Source organism: Cydia splendana, chromosome 5, assembly GCF_910591565.1.
Source record: "Cydia splendana chromosome 5, ilCydSple1.2, whole genome shotgun sequence".
Lineage (NCBI taxonomy): Eukaryota > Metazoa > Arthropoda > Insecta > Lepidoptera > Tortricidae > Cydia > Cydia splendana.
In genome coordinates this window covers 16,675,421-16,694,495 of record NC_085964.1, presented here as the reverse complement: position 1 = coordinate 16,694,495, position 19,075 = coordinate 16,675,421, and the positions used below count along the sequence as shown (strand labels likewise).

The window sequence follows — 19,075 nt, the reverse complement described above, 5'->3', positions numbered from 1 at the left end:
GTTTAAATATTTGTGTGTGTGTATAATAACGGTTGAAATTATAATACTTAAATGGTGATCTGTGGAGGCATACCCTTCAGTTTTCAAGTGATTTGTGTTTTCGAATACGAAAGAATCGGATAGTTAATACGTGTTACGTAGAACCTACGTATGAAGGTAGAAGCTTATAGACGTGTAGGTTTTATCTGTCCAAGTATCTATCAGCAATTTGTCTTTTTATCCCGTTCCGGGTTAATATAATATTTATTGCAAAATTAATTTTTTGGTAATAAACTTGCTGATAAATAATGTGTACCCGCTTAGGAGTCGACGAAGCTCCGCTTCGCGGAGCTTCTATTTCCGCTCTGAGGGACGCAAGGTAACGAACAAACCTACATCGCAAACATTGCATTTATTTTTGTGGAAACTGAGTACTTCGGCAGTACATAAACTTAAATCTGACTAGACATTACAGAGACACTAGAGAGAGATTAGCATGGCTCTGCGCAAGAATGACATGCGAAATCGTGAAGTATTTCACTCTTTATCTACCAACTTATATCTCTCCAACTAGATCTTTGATAAAAAAAAAAAAAATGGTTAAAATGTAGGTAGGTACCTACTTAAATAAATAACTTAGCAGGTACTTACAGCCTAAAAAGGTTAAGGAAAGAACTCTTGCATGTAGTTGCTATATGTGCTTGTGTTATTTTGGATTTGAATAATTTGATTATTAATTCTATACGTAACTACATACAAGAGGGTCAATTCTTAAGCCTACCTACCTACCTACATAAATAGTACACTTGTAAACGTTTCAAATAAAATCGGAAGCCTGTGATTTGGAAAGGCATTAACGATACGGGAATCTTTAGATTGATTCATTGACGAAGACGCATGGTTTGGTTCATATTGTCAAATTATATTAGTTAACTGTACAGTTAAAGTTTAGTTTTGGCAAATCTGCGCGTCACCGTGAATGACACTCTCTAAAAGTGCCTGTTAAAGCCTGCTTAAAGCCTTTCACCTTGTCGAGCAAGGAACCCGCAACTAAGGGAATATTACCCACAGGGTATTTGATTTGAATGATATTCTTAAACCTAAGTCTGTTATGGTTCCACCTGCGTGAGGTGTGCCTAAGAGAATCTTTTATTCGTTCACAAACTAACGTCATGTTATTTGTGATAAAACCAATATATTATGTACCTATCTAAGCCTGCGCAAGGCTGCCATGTTTCCACCTGCGTAAGGTGTGCCAAAGAATCTTTGATTCGTTCACAAACTGACGTCAAGTTATTGATGATGATATTATAACCTATGTAAGCCTGCGCAAGGCATGTCAGACATATAAATGATATGGTTATAACACAAGCGAGCGAGTAGGCCACAATCAGAAAAATATTACAAAGATGAATTTGTAAATATCTCCTCTTAGAGAAAGTAAAAAGGGTTTAAAATAATGTTTTGGGTAAAAATCAGTCGAAATAGGCAAGGCTTCGTTATTAGAGTTTTCATTTCTGTTTACCAATCTATTCTAAGGGTCCCGAACACCCTGTTGGCTAAACCCAAAATTGGGTTAATTAACTGTGGTAAAAGTGAAAACTACTTACTATTTACAATAACATTTCTAAAATCATAAAAGGTAAAAAATAACCTAAGATTCCAGGCCTATTTCGACTCATTTTTATTTTAAAGATGATAAAATCTTTGCAACCTAATATAGAAATAAAATTGTGGTCTGGAGACGCTAAGCCTCATAACTTGGGCGGCATAGATAATACTAAGAAATTTAGTCGCTGAATTTCGACTATAAGCCCAGGAAGAATATTGATAATTAGAATAAGGAGTGGTCAATCCTCCAAGGTCCAGATAATCTGTGGACTCTAATTAAATCAGGCTCGGTAAGCTCACGACACGACAGAGCTTACGATTCCATTCTGAAATAAGCTATGTTTACAATACATATTACTCATAGTGTGAAACAAACAGCCTGCTCAAGGTGTACAAAAGGTCCGTTTAATGGCACTATGAATATCTAAAAACCTTTGAAGTCTAGGCCTGCTAAGGCAGACTAGAAATAAATACATATGATCCCAATGTAAGAGCAGCTCACAGTTGCATAAATTATATTTGCCTCGAGAGCACTAGTCTTTCAGTTAACATGTTTACGAGTACCTACCTATGTACACGATATGACCAAGGTTACCTACCTATTTAATTATTATATCCCTGACTGCCATGGTATGGGAAATTATTATGTGCTGGCGGTGCTGCACAAGCATGTTTGAAATAAAATATACAAAACTGGCCTAACGGGCGTTTATGAATTATGTATTTTACACCCTTATGTCTGTATTGTGACCCTGGAAGTTTTAAACCAGTAAGTGCTCCCACGGATTAAGTTTATTATAAACTACCCATGCCCTAACCTCAAGGGCAAGTGCTTCTATGCACGGACCAGATACTGTTACCACTTAATTCACTTATCATGACTTGTCATAGTTTGATACTACACGTTTAACAAATTTAAGAACGTGGAATGTACCCACTACAAAAGGTTTTTAAAAACAGTGACTGAATGGTTTGCACGAAAGGTTCTAGCACAACTTCTGGGCGGTCACGCCTAGGGCATGACCCTCTAGTTCTCAATTTATACAAAATTATAGCATTGTGATACTGTTCGCTTGCACAATAAAATAGAGAAACAGGAGCACGCCTTGCGAAAAGGCGAAGCTATTTTGAAACGCCAAACTTTCAAAAATGGATTGAAATATATAAATATGTCTTTGGTGTGGAACATGTACACCCAAACAAATGCAGTCATTTATTATATGTTGGCAAAACTCTGCCAAAGTGTTAGTCTGTCTGAACAGCGTTACCTGAAGGCATCAATGCACATGAATCTCTTGAAACATGGTGGATTAATCAATTTACACCCCGCCTGTGTCTTGCTCTTACCAAATCCACAAGTTAAGGACCTCAACCTATCTAGGTACCCTTCTTGCCCGAGACCTGAAAAAATGTTCACTATAATCTCATGCAGTCAAGTGTCGGAAAACTAGGTCCACACACTTAGCACTACTGTGAATATATATCTAAAAAGTCTGTAGACTGCCTTCCAGGAGGCGGGATGCTAATAGATTAGCCTATATAGTAGGCCAGAGATATAGTATTCAAAAGCACACTGATCCAAATCCAGTAATATTATATGTATTTCAAAATATAAAATAATTGACAATTCGGCGTATATTTGATATCAAAAAGTTACAATTATCCTTAGTTCATAAGGAGGATAAGTATACATAAATATCAAATAGATTCGACAAAGTGTTGACTCTAGCATTGGATGAAATAGGTCCCTCTTAAAGGGCCTCTGCGCTGTTGGCTTTGGGCCCACGGGTGCCCGGCAAAAGGTCGGGGACCCCATGGTCCGCACAATTATTGCAAATAATGTATGATCACTAAATAAACACACAAATTTGCATTTTGGTTAAAAACACATATGCGATGAGCTAAGGTTTCGAATTAAGTACCTTATTCTTAATAATTTACACACTGGAAAGAGGAAACTGAATATTCTGAATTAAGCAATGCTATGAATGGTTTACATAAATTAAACCACTTTAGCGTTCAGAACCAATCAAGCTTATGCCTACTAGTAGGCACCAGATAAGGTAAACTACTCTTACTGCATATATAGAAATTAATGAGTACAATTAAGGTCACTTGATGATAGCTAAACATGAATATAAGCAGAATGAGCCTGCACCTTTACAAATATAATTGATAAGGTTCTGTGGCATTTCTATATTAACCATTTGAACGCCAAGAGCACCAAAAAGCGTCATAACTAGGCGTGCCCACATGAGTGTTATGTTATGGCTTAAGCTCTCAAAGTAACCTTCACAATTTTAAGTAAGGTTTGTTTAGGTACATTAGCTCGCGTTCGCGTTAGTAAAGCGTACAAAGGATTAAATGCATTTTATAGCTATAACCAAGTATATAGCTCACACTGACTCACAGTCATTAAAGGAATTCAGTAATTCCCTATGACATTTTAGTAAGTAGGTACCCAATATTAACTTTGTGGGTAGTGATAGTGAATTATAACGAATATTTAAAATATTCGTCTACTTAATCCCGAGGGATTCTGGAAATAAGAAAGGTCTTGTCCTTGTTATATTCCTGCAACTGCTTGCTTTACTAGATAATTATTATCAAATTTGTTAATAATTGGGAGTTATAAAATAATAAAAACTACTCGAGTACTTTATGATTTTATTCTTTTCATACTTGAATTACATCACTCCTTATCACAGATGTTGTATGCTCCTTGAAGAGTAGACTGACTTATCTCATCTTCTTTTACCTAGTTTTCACATACATATAATTAAGTATAGCACCATTGTGGTGACTCATTTTTTCTCTTTGAACATTTATAAGTACATTAAGTACGTATATGAAATGCAAAGTTAGTAACATAATATAATGGTATATCAAATTGTATGCTTTACATAATACCTCTCTCCTCACAGGTGTTAAAATAAAGGGTGTACTACATAATTAATTAAACACTCATAATATAATAATATTACATATACATAATAAGTACATGTATAATCACATTGGCTTGGCGTCTTCCCACCACCAGGCGATAACAAACACGTCTCAATATTATTCTTAGGTTTCGAATATCGGTACAGTTGTTTAATGACAGCGTTTTACACAAAAATAAAACGCTAATTAAATAACTTACCATATTCGAAACCTAAAGTTTTAATCCTGCCTGGTGTAAATATGTATAATTTTGAGACAATGACTTGGAAATTTGTTTTGGCGGTAACTGTCAAACACCTGTCAAAACCAACTGCTCTGTGGTGGGAATGTGATAGAGAGAGAGGGACGTATATGCTAGAAAAGGACAATACGACCGACAACACAATGTTGCCATTCTCAATATTATTCTTAGGTTTCGAATATGGTAAGTTATTTAATTAGCGTTTTATTTTTGTGTAAAACGCTGTCATTAAAATAAAAACTTTTTGTATGGGAGGTACACCTAAATTTTTTTTTTTGTACTTTTTATTTTACTGTTCTGTCGCAATGCATGATTTATGTATCCATGCCAAATTGCAGCTTTCTATCACTAACGATCACGGAGCAAACCCTCGGACAGACAGACAGACAGACAGACATGGCGAAACTATAAGGGTTTCTAGGTGACAACGAAACCCTAAAAAAAGAATGTGATTCATATGAGGTTCAAATTCTCTTCAAGACTAAGAGACAACAAACTCTGGTAACTAATTATGACTTCTGTTTGGTGAGTGGTTTATTGAGAACATGGTTGTAACGTGGTATTGTTTTACTAGATGGTGTGGTTCCGCGAGAACTGGTACGAGGAGGTGCTGCGTCAGCTGCGCGCGGGGCTGGCCAAGTGCCACGTGGTGGCGTTCCACCACCGCGCCGCCGTGGCCGACGCCACCGTCACGCCGCACACGCTCAACTTCATCAAGAAGGTCGTCTCCACCTTCGGCATCTGCATAGGCATCGGCATCAGTCAGTATTTATATCATATAGTCTAACCCCCTTATTCATAAGACTTTACGGGCCTGATTTAACTAAATTATATTTTATCCCTTTCTTACAAATACTAAGTCAAAATGTCAGATAAAGAACGATTCATAGCTAATATAGGCCTGTAGTGCGTTTATGAAAAATGCCAATATTCTTTACTGCTCACAAAACAACGCACGAAATACTCGTCCAAGGCGACATTTAAGTAAGGGTGGTATTCCATCTATCCAATATCTTGGTCCAATGTGTATTTGTATTTCACATCTTGCTTAGATAGAGAGTGAGATGCAATGACCACATAATAGAGATAACGCAAAAAAAATACGAATTTACTTGAGCGTTCACTTTGCTATCTTTGAAGTAGAAATTTCAAAAACACTAGTATTGACACGTGAAAGTGTTTAAAATAAATACAAACTACAGAGCTGTATAGCACGAATTTGTCCCAGAATTTATACGTCTTATACAATCAATGAATCTTTAACCCTTTGAACGTCACGTCATCCTGCGCTGCGCGTCATTGTGAACCTTGACGGATTGCACAAACGTTGATATTATGCTGTAACCGCGTGCGTCAGTAAGCGGTCAAAGGGTCAATATAACTTACTGCAATGCGATGGCCATTCAATAATAATACAAAATAACTTTCTTTACAGAAGTAAATCTGGTCTAGTATGCATGTTAAACTTAATCATACCTGGCATCAGCGAATGCGTGTTTCATACAAGTAGTATATTTTGTATGTCGACAGAAAATGTTTCAAGTAGTGTAAGTGGTGCATTCTCTTCAGCCGCCTCCGAGAGCCTGGCGCGGCGCGCGCAGGCCACGGTGCAGGACCCCGTGTTCCAGAAGATGAAGACGCAGTTCACCAGCGACTTCGACTTCACGCAGCCCAACGCCATGAAGCTGCAGAACCTCATACAGAAGCTGAGGAAGTGGGTCAAGATATTGGAGGCGAAGACTAAGGTTTTGCCCAAGTGAGTGTGGCACTGAAAAGTGTAAATGACGTCATTTTGTGTATAGTCTGTGCGGAAAGAGAAGAGTCGTGGAATGTATGGGGCCTAATACATTCCCCGACTCTTCACTTTCCGAACAGACTCTAGGAGGCCGTAATCCATGCAACCGGCGAGGGTTCCTTTTAGAATTAAGCACGTAGTTTTATTGTGGTTTTATTATTATTACAAGTTCTTACCCTAATCATTTTAACATCCAATTTTTCATTTACTTTCAATTTGTTTGTTTGTGCTGTAGTCGCAATTATGTGAGAGCATTTTATAATGAAGCTGAACTATTATTTTTCTCAAAAATGGACGGCAAAGTCGACGTTGCCGTTTAAAAAATAGGTTGCGAAGCGCGTAGTTTATGGTCAGTCAAAAATTAAAAAGTTAAAAACATTGCAGTCTCGATTTTGGGACTGCAATGTTGCATACAAATTCCATTATTTGTCGAGTTCCAAACTTTTTAAAAGTTGAAATGGCCATATCAAATGAAGGCACAGGCCCATTAAACAGCCAAACAGATGATTAGTACCGCGACTATTTAGCTGTCTCAAATAGGTTGGCGTATTTTTGGCAGAAAAATACACTTCTATTTAATAAAAAGGCGGCAAAGCTAATTTTTTCAATTGTTTCTACTTTTTTCTGTGAAAATATATACTTAAGGGGCCGGTATATGACGTTTTCGATTTAGACCTCACTTTGTAACCATAATTTGTTCAATAAATGTTTAATAATTGCATTAAATTACACGTAAATTTGTTCACGAAGAAACCGTGTACCGACTCTTCATGCCATTGTATTTTTAATTTGCTGTTATTCTCTACAAATCGACACTAAAAGTATCAAAAAATCGAAATATGGAGTTCCGTTTGAGACGGAAGCAAAACAATTTTGTCTTTGACAGTAATTGAATTATTGTATGATTCTGAAAGCTAGATAATCCAGCTACCAATTTATTATCGATTTATATTTTTACTCACAAAGACAACACAGAAATTCAATCTCAAATGTAAACTTTCGAACAATTTCCATACATTGACGACATCACTCAAAATTCTTCTTCAAGTCAGATGCCCGTTGGGGCTACACCGGAGCACACGTGTACTTCTTCAAATGAAAATGACAGCTTGATTTTCTTGCTTTTGACAATTATATTGACATTAAATCATATACGCACACGAGAAAGTATACCAGTAGATAAACTGTATTTCAAAAAATAGGGTACATAAATATCAGCTCGCGTCTCATTTAAATTTGATTTGCTGTTATAATGGTTGAAAACCGCAGTAAACTATCTTAAAACAATACGATTACAGTCGAATTTAAGTATTATGTTCCTTCAAAACTCGCTTAAAATGAAAAAAGTTTAAAGACTCATCTTTACTGATTGGGATCAATTTTTATTATGCTGGTATCATTTTGCGTCAGTTTAAAAACGTATTTGACTTCTGTACGTCAATGAATTTTGATGACAATTGTAATCTTGTATTATATTATAGAACTTTTATCTTAAAATAATGCCTATTAACAGGAAGAGTTATGTAATTCGTATAAGTAATACCTGAAAGTCTTGTACCTAGATCTCTAATACCATGGATTGCGACGAATAAATGATAATGATTATGCGGTTCGTTCCGTCTATATGTATAATGCGTGTACGTGCTGTTCTCTGAAAATCTTCAAGAAAAAATAACGGCTAGACCAGCACTAAGTACTAGCGAGTTTTTGCGGCTTTGGAGACCGAGATGAAGCTTACAGGCCAATAGCGCTCTAGTTATTGTTATGTATACCTATGTATCGAATGTTTTATAAATTACCTATAAAAAGCAATGTTTTATTTCTATTAGGTCTACATTTTGTGCATATTGCATATCTGAAGTATTTTCGTACTAAACTTGAAACTTTCGTTGAAACTAAATAAAATAATTATTCCAAATGTACAGTCGCCTGCAATTTATGTTACACAACGAAGGCCGCAAAAATATCTGACACGATCTTATTTGTAGAACCATAAGACCATATCACATATTTTTGCGGCCTTCGAAGAGTAGGTACCGTCATTATCACCAACTTTGCCCGCTTATTTTTTAAAACGAATTTCTCAAAAAACATCACATCATATGACTTTTTTTGCTCAGCACGTCCATTGTGATCAAACGCATCAGTTTATTTGAAAATAAAATATTTTTTATCGTGTTTTTACTAATTTTTTTGCGTTTTAGAGGGCGGGCAAAGATATCCGGGGTTTTCGCCAACATTGCCCACGTCAATTTGGTATTCAAATACAGCTCGTATGATGATGATGTCTAAGGATCACTTAAAGGTTTTGGGCAATCCTACCATTCCATGTTAATAACTTAGCGATAAGTGTAAAAACTTTAAAATAAATTTGCTAGGCAATGTTGCCTACCCGTTTTTGCCCATTTCCAAATAAGGCTCGCCTAAGCATTTTACAAAGGCTAGGATTGTCACTTTTGAGAAAATCTGTTACAATAGTTTAATGGCCAAAAATATGATTTTTGTTGTGTTTTTCATTCGTTAACGGGATAAAACATCTAAATAAAGGATAATAAGACAAATTAAATACAGTATATATTTATAAATTTATTTTAGTGTACAAACATAACCTTCTTTTACTTGCGAAGTTGGGTAAATTAGATGAAAGTGACAACCCTAATCCGTTTTTGGTGGTGGGCAATGTTGGTATAGATGCCAAATTACCGGATTACTTTGCCCACCGCTAAAACTTTTGTGTATTTAGGCCTTTTATAGTTTAAATCTCAATAGACATAATCTATGCTTCATGTGTTATAACTCAAACCCGGAAATATTTGTCAAAGGTTTCTCAATTTTTTCTACTTGCATTCATTATTTATCAATTTTTTGCCCGCCGAAATATACCCTATATTAGACAACTCGCTCAAACTCTAAATTCCCAAGTCAAGTTATGCACAAGTTTGGTATATAGTTTTGTCAGAAATATAACCTATTTTCTACTAAAAATAGCAGGGTGGCCATAACTATTATAATTTTTTCTACATTAACGAATTTGTTTAAAATTGTCGTTTTGGGCAAAGTTTCCCTGGAGGCAAAGTTGGCGCTAATGACGTAACATAATTATTATTGCAGGTGACTGTAAATAAATGTTTCGGTCGTTTTGAGATTATTTTTCAGGTTAGTTTACTAACAATCAAGTTATGCAGATACCGATTTCGTGAACGTATAAGTAGTAAGGTACCGCTATTGTTTAGCGATACCGATTATTTTTGAAGGCAAAACTATACCGTTGAAATATAAAGATATTAAAATTACAGCAGGGACAACCATTTTTTATAGGTGTACCTAAACCATCATTGGCCGAGCGTTAGCAAAGGTCTCCGTTTCAGCTTGGGCAAAAATGCTTTTGTATGTTCTCCTTTGCAGATCACATTTCTCAACTGATTCTCGTGAAAATTTGTAAGCAGGTTCGATAGAACTATTCTGTTTCGCTTTATCCGCCAAAATGGAATTGCCACCCTGCTGAAACTTTATTTATTTAAATTCCTATTGAATGGATTTTGCACCTTATGAAAAACCGTATAGAGTAGTAAATAACATTTTACATCTGACTTAATGACATCTTGTTTTATTCGCTTTAATTGTACAAAACGCGTATCTCGACAAAGCAATATTAGGTAGTAAAACAGTCAACAATCAAATTAATTAAATATGTAAGTACGTCACGTGTGACATGAACAGACAAGGAAAGCAAGATTAAATGCATTGTTTCTCTTTCATCTTTCAATGGAACGCTTTTACCCTCAAAGGAGGCTAGTGGTCAATACTAAACTAAAAGTCCAATCTTTAAAAAAAACATGATGGGTCACTGACCTGTCCCAGTAAAGTGAGGTAGTGTGCGTGAAGTGCGCTTGTGTGTGAAATGGGGTAAATTGACAGAATCTGAAATTTTACCCACCGCTACCGTCGCCTTAAGAAAGTTGCTTTTGTAAAATATTTCTATGATATTTATATTTCTTGCACCATTTTTGAGAAAAGCACTATATATGACTCGGCTGGAAGGCTACTTGCTGGCTTCGGATTCAATTAAACGGACTCCCAAGGTCGTCCGTTTAAAACGAATCCTCAGCCTGCAAGTAGCTACTTCCGAGCCTCGACAATAATGTACTATTATTAAACACTTGTGTAGCCGTGCCGTGCTGTTATTTTGTCTGATAACACAGGTGTAATTACAGTAATTGTGGCGATACAATTTCTTAGAAAAAATAATGATTATGTTGGAACAGTATGTCTAAAACAAATGTATGTTTTCAGGTCATTCCTTATAGAAGAAAAATGCCGATTCCTATCCAACTTCAGCCTAAAGACGGCCGAGGTCGAACTGCCGGGCGAGTTCCTGCTCCCCAAACACTCGCACTACCACGTCCGCATCGCGCGCTTCATGCCGCGAGTCGAGATCGTGCAGAAACACAACACCTCCGCGCGCAGGCTTTACATCCGCGGACACAACGGGAAGATATACCCGTACCTGGTCGTGAATGATTCCGGCCTAGGGGACGCTCGGCGCGAGGAGCGCGTGCTACAGCTACTCCGCATGCTCAACCACTACTTGGGCAAGCAGAAGGAAACATCCAGAAGATTCCTGCACTTCACAGTACCGCGTGTCGTTTCGGTGTCACCGCAGATGCGTCTCGTAGAAGACAATCCCAGCTCGATATCGCTGTTGGATATTTACCGCACCGAGTGCGCCAATAGGTATTTAATTTTTTTTTATTGTTTATTTTACCCATAGCAAAGATATATGTAACTCCGTATAAGATAAATAAAGTCTAAGAAAAAAACGTGCCTCGGAAATCATGAAAAAGTCATTCTCGAATAGATGGCGCCATACCTTTGGCCTATTCTCGGCTAGATGGCGTCGACGACACCGTTTGATATTTAACAAATTTAACACATATCAGTGAAAGAACATGGCTCAGAATGGAACAATAAAAATGAAAAATCATTTATCCGTATACACATTTTGATTAATTTATACACTTTTATTTTATTTTAAGTTTTAATCGTGTGTCGATAGATGGCAGTAAATGTACCGTGACTACAAAATTTACTATGGCAATAGCCCTCTATACTATCTATTCTCTTTGCCCATAGCAATGACTTCTCATTCTTCTAGACCTCATCTTTGCGGATAAGTATAGGCTACATAAAATAGTTTTTAATTTTTAAGATCTTATTGTCTTAGCAATAGGACCCACAGCCACAAAGGGCGAATCGTTTGCAAACAATGGTCATAAGCACAGCTCAAAAATGGAGCGCAAAAGTAGCAAATGATGTCCGTCTGATTTATGTTCACGCGTGCCCGATATAGTTCTCTCAGTCGTAGCTGCAGTAATTTAAAGTTTGAAGAGATATCTGCCAAGATCCTCGGGGTTCTCTTGATCGTGTATTGTTTTGTAGGGGCGTGGAGTACGACGCGCCAGTGGCGCGCTACTACGAGCGGCTGGCCGCCGTGCAGGCGCGCGGCTCGCAGGCCTCGCACCAGGTGCTGCGGGACATTCTACGGGAGGTACGTGATCACTTGTTAAGGGTTCGTCACTTTGCAAGGGGATCTCGATGCACTTGCATCTAGGCGAGGCGGTGCACGGTGCCTGTATGCACTTTGGAAAGGACAGTAGACGACCTACAGCTCTAGCGGAGAGACTAGTCGGTTTCTGAGATAAAGACCTAAAGTGGCCCACTGATTAACAGTCCGCCGGACGGTATCGGCCTGTCAGTTAGAACAAAATTTTGACAGTTCCGAACAACTGACAGGCCGATACCGTCCGGCGGACTGTTAATCAGTGGGCCTCTTAAGGCCAGAATAGACTGAAGAACTGATGGTTTACCCACCATTCGAACAACGGAGACAACTAGGACGTTTTAGTATATTCCGTCTCAGAAAATTTCATTGGAGATGGGGTAATGGGATATCCTGGCATCTTGAGCATTTAAGAAGAATAGTTGAGTGTGCTCAAAGCATAAAAAGGTCAACCACGGCGTTGCATGAAGAAGAGATTTCCTTTGGCAGGATTGGTTCTTAGGACCCAAGGATGGATTTAAGAAGTGGAGCCACCCAGATTTTTGATGCAGGTGGGGGGTGGGGGGGTTTTTAAGCGTCTGCGACGGCTGAGGTTAATAATTCTTTGAGTTTAGGTTCTAAGTCAAGTTTAGTATCATTTTCAACTAAATCAAAGATGTAGACATAGATTTCATGCAAATCGGTTCAGCGTTTATTGATTTCCCATACAATCCTACACCTTACCTTTCATATTTACAGGGATTTTTTTTGGAATAAAAACTATCCTATGTTCTTCCCCGGGACTCAAACTATCTCTATACCAAATTTTATCTAAATCGGTTCAGCGGTTATTGAATCCCCATACAAATTTCCACCTCCTTTTTCACACCCTTAAAGGATGATTTTTGAGATTTAAAGTAGGCTATGTTATTCCATGGAACTCAAACTATCTCTGTACCAAATTTTAACTAAATTGGTTTAGCGGTTTAAGCGTGAAGAGGAATTAAAAAAAAGTATTTTTTTCACTTACTTACTTCGGTATAGTGTCATTATGATATCAGAAATGAATTCGGCATCCCCGATTTATGCGAAATAGATACCAAACTTGGCCTAGTAGCTTAAATGATATAGATATAAAGATCAAGTTGAGAGCCCCCCCCCCCCCCCCCTAAAAATTTACATCAAAAATCTCGGTGGCTCCACTTCTTAAATCCATCCTTGGGTCCTAAGGACCAATCCTGACAAAGGAAATGTCTTGTTCACGCAACGCCGTATTTTAGGCCCAGCACCATCCGCTAGAAGAAGAAGAAAGAAGAAACACATTTATTTTAACGCCACAACATAGTACATGAAAAAAGAAAGGCATGCAGACATAAAAGACATTTCGACGCTAAAATAGGGTCCCCACTCAGCATATTAATGCCGCGACAAACCGTGGCGCTGGTTTTCTGTGGGTCATTTCCTATTTCTATTGGTTTAAATTTTTATCAATCACTTATTTCGTTTCATCAAAGACATATGTAACTTCGTATAAGATGAATAAAGTCTAAGGAAAAAACGTGCCTCGGAAATCAAGAAAAAGTCATTCTCGGATAGATGGCGCACACACCTTTGGCCTATGGTCGGCTAGATGGCGTGACGACACCGTTTCATATTTAACAATTTTAACACATATATATCAGTGAATGAACATGGGTCAAAATGATATAAAAATAATCTAATCATTTATCCATATATATATTTTTTTTTGATAATTTTATACGTTTTCATTTTGAGTTTTAGTCGTGTGTCGATAGATGGCAGTAAATTTACTGTGACTACAAAATTTACTATGACAGGATCCCTCTATACTATCTATTCTCTTTGGTTTCATGTTGTTCAGTGAAAGTATTATTATAAGTGAAAGTATTATAACTTATAAGTGTTCAATCGTTCCCCAGGTGCAATCTACGATGGTGCCAAAAGGCATGCTCCGCGAGTGGGCGGCGGCGACGTTCGCCGCGCCCACCGACTACTGGACGTTCAGGAAGATGCTCACTCTTCAGCTGTCGCTCGCCGGCCTCGCCGAGTACGTGCTGCACCTCACGCGCCTCAACCCCGACATGATGTACGTGCACCAGGACTCGGGCCTGCTCAACGTCTCCTACTTCAAGTTTGACGTCGACGACACTACAGGTATCAGCTTGCGGACGGGGTCCCTTTGTTTGACATCATTATTGAAAGTCATTATGATTGTCAGATTATCATTAGTCATAATTCTGAAACCGTTAACTTTTCAGGATTTTCGTAGGTTAGGTTAGGTTTGTTTTATGGCAATCCTGAAAAGTTACGTGTTTCTGAGAAAAAACAAATTATGACTAACGAAAATGTGGACAAACAATACATTATGACTTAAAACTTTATGGGAAACAATAGAGACCCGCTTGCGGACTTACTACGGATCCGCACAACGCTTCGTGCATATCGCTGTCTCGCTCGCAGACCGGAGCGGCGTGAGGATCCGTATCGATGTAATCGCATAAATATCCAATTTCTATACAGTATACAGCTAGTGTAAAATGGATGCCTAAGGGTGGTATTCCTGTCCAATATCTTGGTCCAATGTCATTGCGTCTCACTCTCTCATTAAGCAAAATGTGAGACAAAATACACATTGGACAAAGAAATTGGACAGGTGGAATACCACCCTAAGTTAGGGAACTTACCTTGCGGATTTATTTACCATAGCTGGCGTGAATTTATCAAATAAGTAAAATAATAAGTGAAAGTATGCGTGTACCTGATTTATAATATACAGTTCACGCGTGAATCACAAGACAGCGAATTTAAACCCGCTGCTTGGGTCCCCCGCCTCCGTGCTAGTTGCCCGGCTGCGGGTCACACCCTCCAGCTTCCTCAGTCCCTGAATTTACGTATTCGTGCGCGAACTGTACCGTCTGTGCCTACAGATTGGCAGGACAATAATCCAATGAATAATGATAGATGTCGTCTTTTATTTCATTTTTGCGCTATAGTTCATTTTTTTAGCATTAGAAAAAAGGTAAACAATCTTGAGGTGTCTTTTTATTGAAAATAACTTTTGAAAAATGAGATACGGCAAATATGTAATAATTATGAATCGTATACAATTATTTACAATCTTTTGCTTTCATGTATATACAAGTATATCCAAGTATGTAATAGTACTGATTTTTAAAAAGCCTTTTTTAATAGGGGATATTACTGCAATGTTCTGCCGCCAGAGTGCAGCACTACCGACTGAGTAAATTCATAGACTAACTTATACATACTGTGCCTTAAACTGTTTTTTGACAAGTTTTCACAGACAATAAAATATGACATTGATGCATCAAGGCGGTTTGTTAACAGGGGCCTACCCGGTAAACGCGAAAATCGAAATTTAGTTATCTGCCTCTTTATCGCTCGAATATGCAAGAGTGATAGAGAGATTAGATAATGAAATTTCGATTTTCTTGTTTCGCGGTAGGCCATGTGATTGACGTGACGTGTGATGTGTCAATGTGGTTAGTTTGTGGTTTGTGTGGTGTGTATGTGCCACAAAGGTGCCACCTACGCAGAGCTTTGCCTAATTTGCTTTGACACGTCAAGATCGCGTAGTCTTTTTCTAATGCTAAAAAAACGAACTATAGATTTGGTGAATTTAATATACTTGTGATTTATGGTTTATGGTGGTAGGGAGGTATTCCACCTGTCCAATTTTTTTGTCCAATGTGTATTTTGTCTCACATTTTGCTTAATGAAAGAGTTAGGTGCAATGACATTGGACCAAGATATTGGACAGATAGAATACCACCCTTATGCATGAGTGCTAGATAATATGGGCTCATTTGTTTGCTGTTTTTCTTGGAACTAATATGCACGTCGGGTTTATTTTCTATACTTGTTTAACATTACAAAACTACGTATTCTGTCTCACCCCTCTACTTATGCGTCATGTCATGTAGGTTTTTTGTAGCTTGCCAAGCGTGGAAATACAATTACAAGTCTTAAGCAGTTAAATTCTCTCTTCCTTACTTATCACTATGACTTTGTGTTTATTAGAACGAGACAAAATATATTTTAATTGGTAGAGGGTTGTTAAGATTTATGAATAAGGGAGTATATGAAATCTCGCCTGCTAAGGCCCACAATACAAGAAAACTGTTAGTGGGATTCGAAAATAGTCTAGGAAATAATATGGTTGAATTTCTTTTGTTTTGAAATCGAATGAAATAATAAATTCAGTTTCAATAGGGAATATTAGGCAAAGCTCTGCGTAGATGGCACCTTTGTGGCACATACAGTAAACAAACCACATTGACACATGGCCTACCGCGAAACAAGAAAATAGAAATTTCGTTATCTAATCTCTCTATCACTCTTGCATATTCGAGCGATAAAGAGGCAGATAACTAAATTTCGATTTTCGCGTTTACCGGTCTGCCCTTGTTAACAAACCGCCTTGATGCATCAATGACATATTTTATTGTCTGTGAAAACTTGTCAAAAAACAGTTTAAGGCACAGTATGTATAAGTTAGTCTATGAATTTACTGCTGCACTCTGGCGGCAGAACATTGCAGTAATATCCCCTATTGAAAATGGTTTAAATTACATTGAAGTAATTTAATTAGTACTATGGGTAGGCCCGTGGGTCTTAGGATGATAGTCGATTGTAGCTCCAGTCAACTCGGTTGCATATTATATTAATATTCATAATTATTAAATTTGTAACTCTAAACAGGTAGGTCCAATGTGTTTTCGTGGTATGGTATTTGCACATTCCAATAAAAAATAGCACATATATTTTTTTAGGGTTCCGTACCCAAAGGGTAAAACGGGACCCTATTACTAAGACTTCGCTGTCCGTCCGTCCGTCCGTCCGTCCGTCCGTCCGTCCGTCCGTCCGTCCGTCCGTCCGTCTGTCACCAGGCTGTATCTCACGAACCGTGATAGCTAGACAGTTGAAATTTTCACAGATGATGTATTTCTGTTGCCGCTATAACAACAAATACTAAAAACAGAATAAAATAAAGATTTAAATGGGGCTCCCATACAACAAACGTGATTTTTGACCAAAGTTAAGCAACGTCGGGAGTGGTCAGTATTTAGATGGGTGACCGTTTTTTTTTGCTTTTTTTTTGTTTTTTTTTTTTGCATTATGGTACGGAACCCTTCGTGCGCGAGTCCGACTCGCACTTGCCCGGTTTTTTTATCTATTATTTCAATTGACAAAATAATGCTTGTTTTGCTTAATAAATAATATTGCATGCGTTTCAATTTCACACGTCAATTTATTGCCTAAACACCCTTTCCACACTAGCTTGTGAATGGTGTTATATCACGCACGCAAACTGCACTGCATCGGCTAATTTACGTTTATGGTTTGTAATGTTTTTCATTTATTTGACTTGGAGCTTCTGAAAAACTAATTTAATTCCATTTTTACCATCCTTTTGCACTAAATGTTGCATGTAGTTGGCTTGGTTTGCTTCACCTGCTTCTTTTTTCCTCATCCTATCCTACTATGATTGTCAATAAGGCGCAATTTCCATATAGCTTCAATTTGAAATCAACCTTATCGATAACCGACAATGTGGTAACTTTTGGTTGAAAACGTCACATTTATTTATTTTACTCCTTAAGTATGAACGTAGATCTAAGTAGTGGTTATTGCGCAGGCGAACTAGACGGGAACCGTCCGGTGCCGTTCCGGCTGACGCCCAACATCTCGGAGCTGCTCACCACCATCGGCATCACGGGGCCTCTGACGGCCTCCGCCATCTCCGTCGCGCGCTGCCTCGTCACGCCAAACTTCAAGGTAATTGTTAATAGGTTATTATTTTTACTGGCCTACTGCTGCTGTTCAATGTATGAAGTTAAACGACTTTGATATAATTATCTGACGCTTTTATTCCTATTTGCTTTGGCAACCAAATTTTGATATGTGTCCCCAGGTTCTAAGTTCTAACCCAATCATAATTTTCAGATACAATCGATCCTTCGCACGATTCTGCGGGACGAGATGGTGACCGGCTACAGGAAGCGTTTGGAAGACAAGTCCGGCCTCGCCGCCGCCGCCGGCACCTCCGCGGAAAACAAACCAATGGAAATGGACAACGAGACCATCATCAACATGGTCAGCAAGGCCGTGACGGCCATAACCGGCCGTCTGACCTTCTTGGCCCAGTTCGATGGCCCGGACAGCAAGGTGGCCACCCTGGTCACCGCCGCCGCCAGCCACGACAACCTCTGCCGCATGGACCCGGCCTGGCATCCATGGCTGTAAACAGCTAAAAACATTTTTGGTCCTTCGAGCCGGATTGCGTAAAATTAATTGGTTGTACACAATCTTGCTATTTAATTTGTGTTAGGCAATAAACTTTTGTGATAACATAATTTGGTCCTTCGGGCTGAATGAATCCCCTTAGATTGAATAGAATCAGTTGATTTTACACTTTCATTATGTTTAAGTCTATTGTAAAAACAAGTACAATTTATTAGATATATGAAAAAATGTGTATAAGGTTTTTGCTATTTTTACTCGGTAAAGTGACAATTCTGTCAGGATTTAAAATAAATTACTCGTACGTTCTCGCGTAGGTACCTGTTTATTGTCATTATGTTTATACAAGTATAAAAAGGTATTTGTTTCTGTGTTTACTGAAGTCTTTTTGGATTAGTTTTATATTTTAAGGGTCTCATTTAGAAGTAAGAAATACCAACGAATTAGAATTCATATACAGACTAGCCCAACTTAAAGGTAACAAATGTATTCATACCGCATGTGTCATAAAACCTGACGAGAAACTTCTCTTGCATTCAAGAGCAATAAAATGTAAAAATAATGTATAGTTTTATTTTCCACTTCTTATCCACACATTCCAATTCAATTTATTATAGGATTCGATTAATCGGCATCGAAAACGAGTTTAATTAAAACCGGATCTGCATGGCTGGAGCTA

The 19,075-nt window shown here is 38.0% G+C and overlaps 1 protein-coding gene across 1 annotated transcript in view; it reads left to right on the top strand.

The window, feature by feature from the left end:
* Positions 1–18,958, top strand: part of LOC134791012 (transcription-associated protein 1) — a 60,876-nt gene extending 41,918 nt beyond the window's left edge. The window contains exons 41-47 of the mRNA XM_063762063.1: positions 5,352–5,538; positions 6,308–6,533; positions 10,866–11,306; positions 12,012–12,120; positions 14,052–14,286; positions 17,792–17,931; positions 18,100–18,958. Of these exons, the coding sequence (XP_063618133.1) occupies positions 5,352–5,538; positions 6,308–6,533; positions 10,866–11,306; positions 12,012–12,120; positions 14,052–14,286; positions 17,792–17,931; positions 18,100–18,399 (1,638 nt within the window). The 3' untranslated portion in view covers positions 18,400–18,958. The remainder of the gene's footprint in view (positions 1–5,351; positions 5,539–6,307; positions 6,534–10,865; positions 11,307–12,011; positions 12,121–14,051; positions 14,287–17,791; positions 17,932–18,099) is intronic.
* The last annotated feature ends 117 nt before the right edge of the window (positions 18,959–19,075 follow it).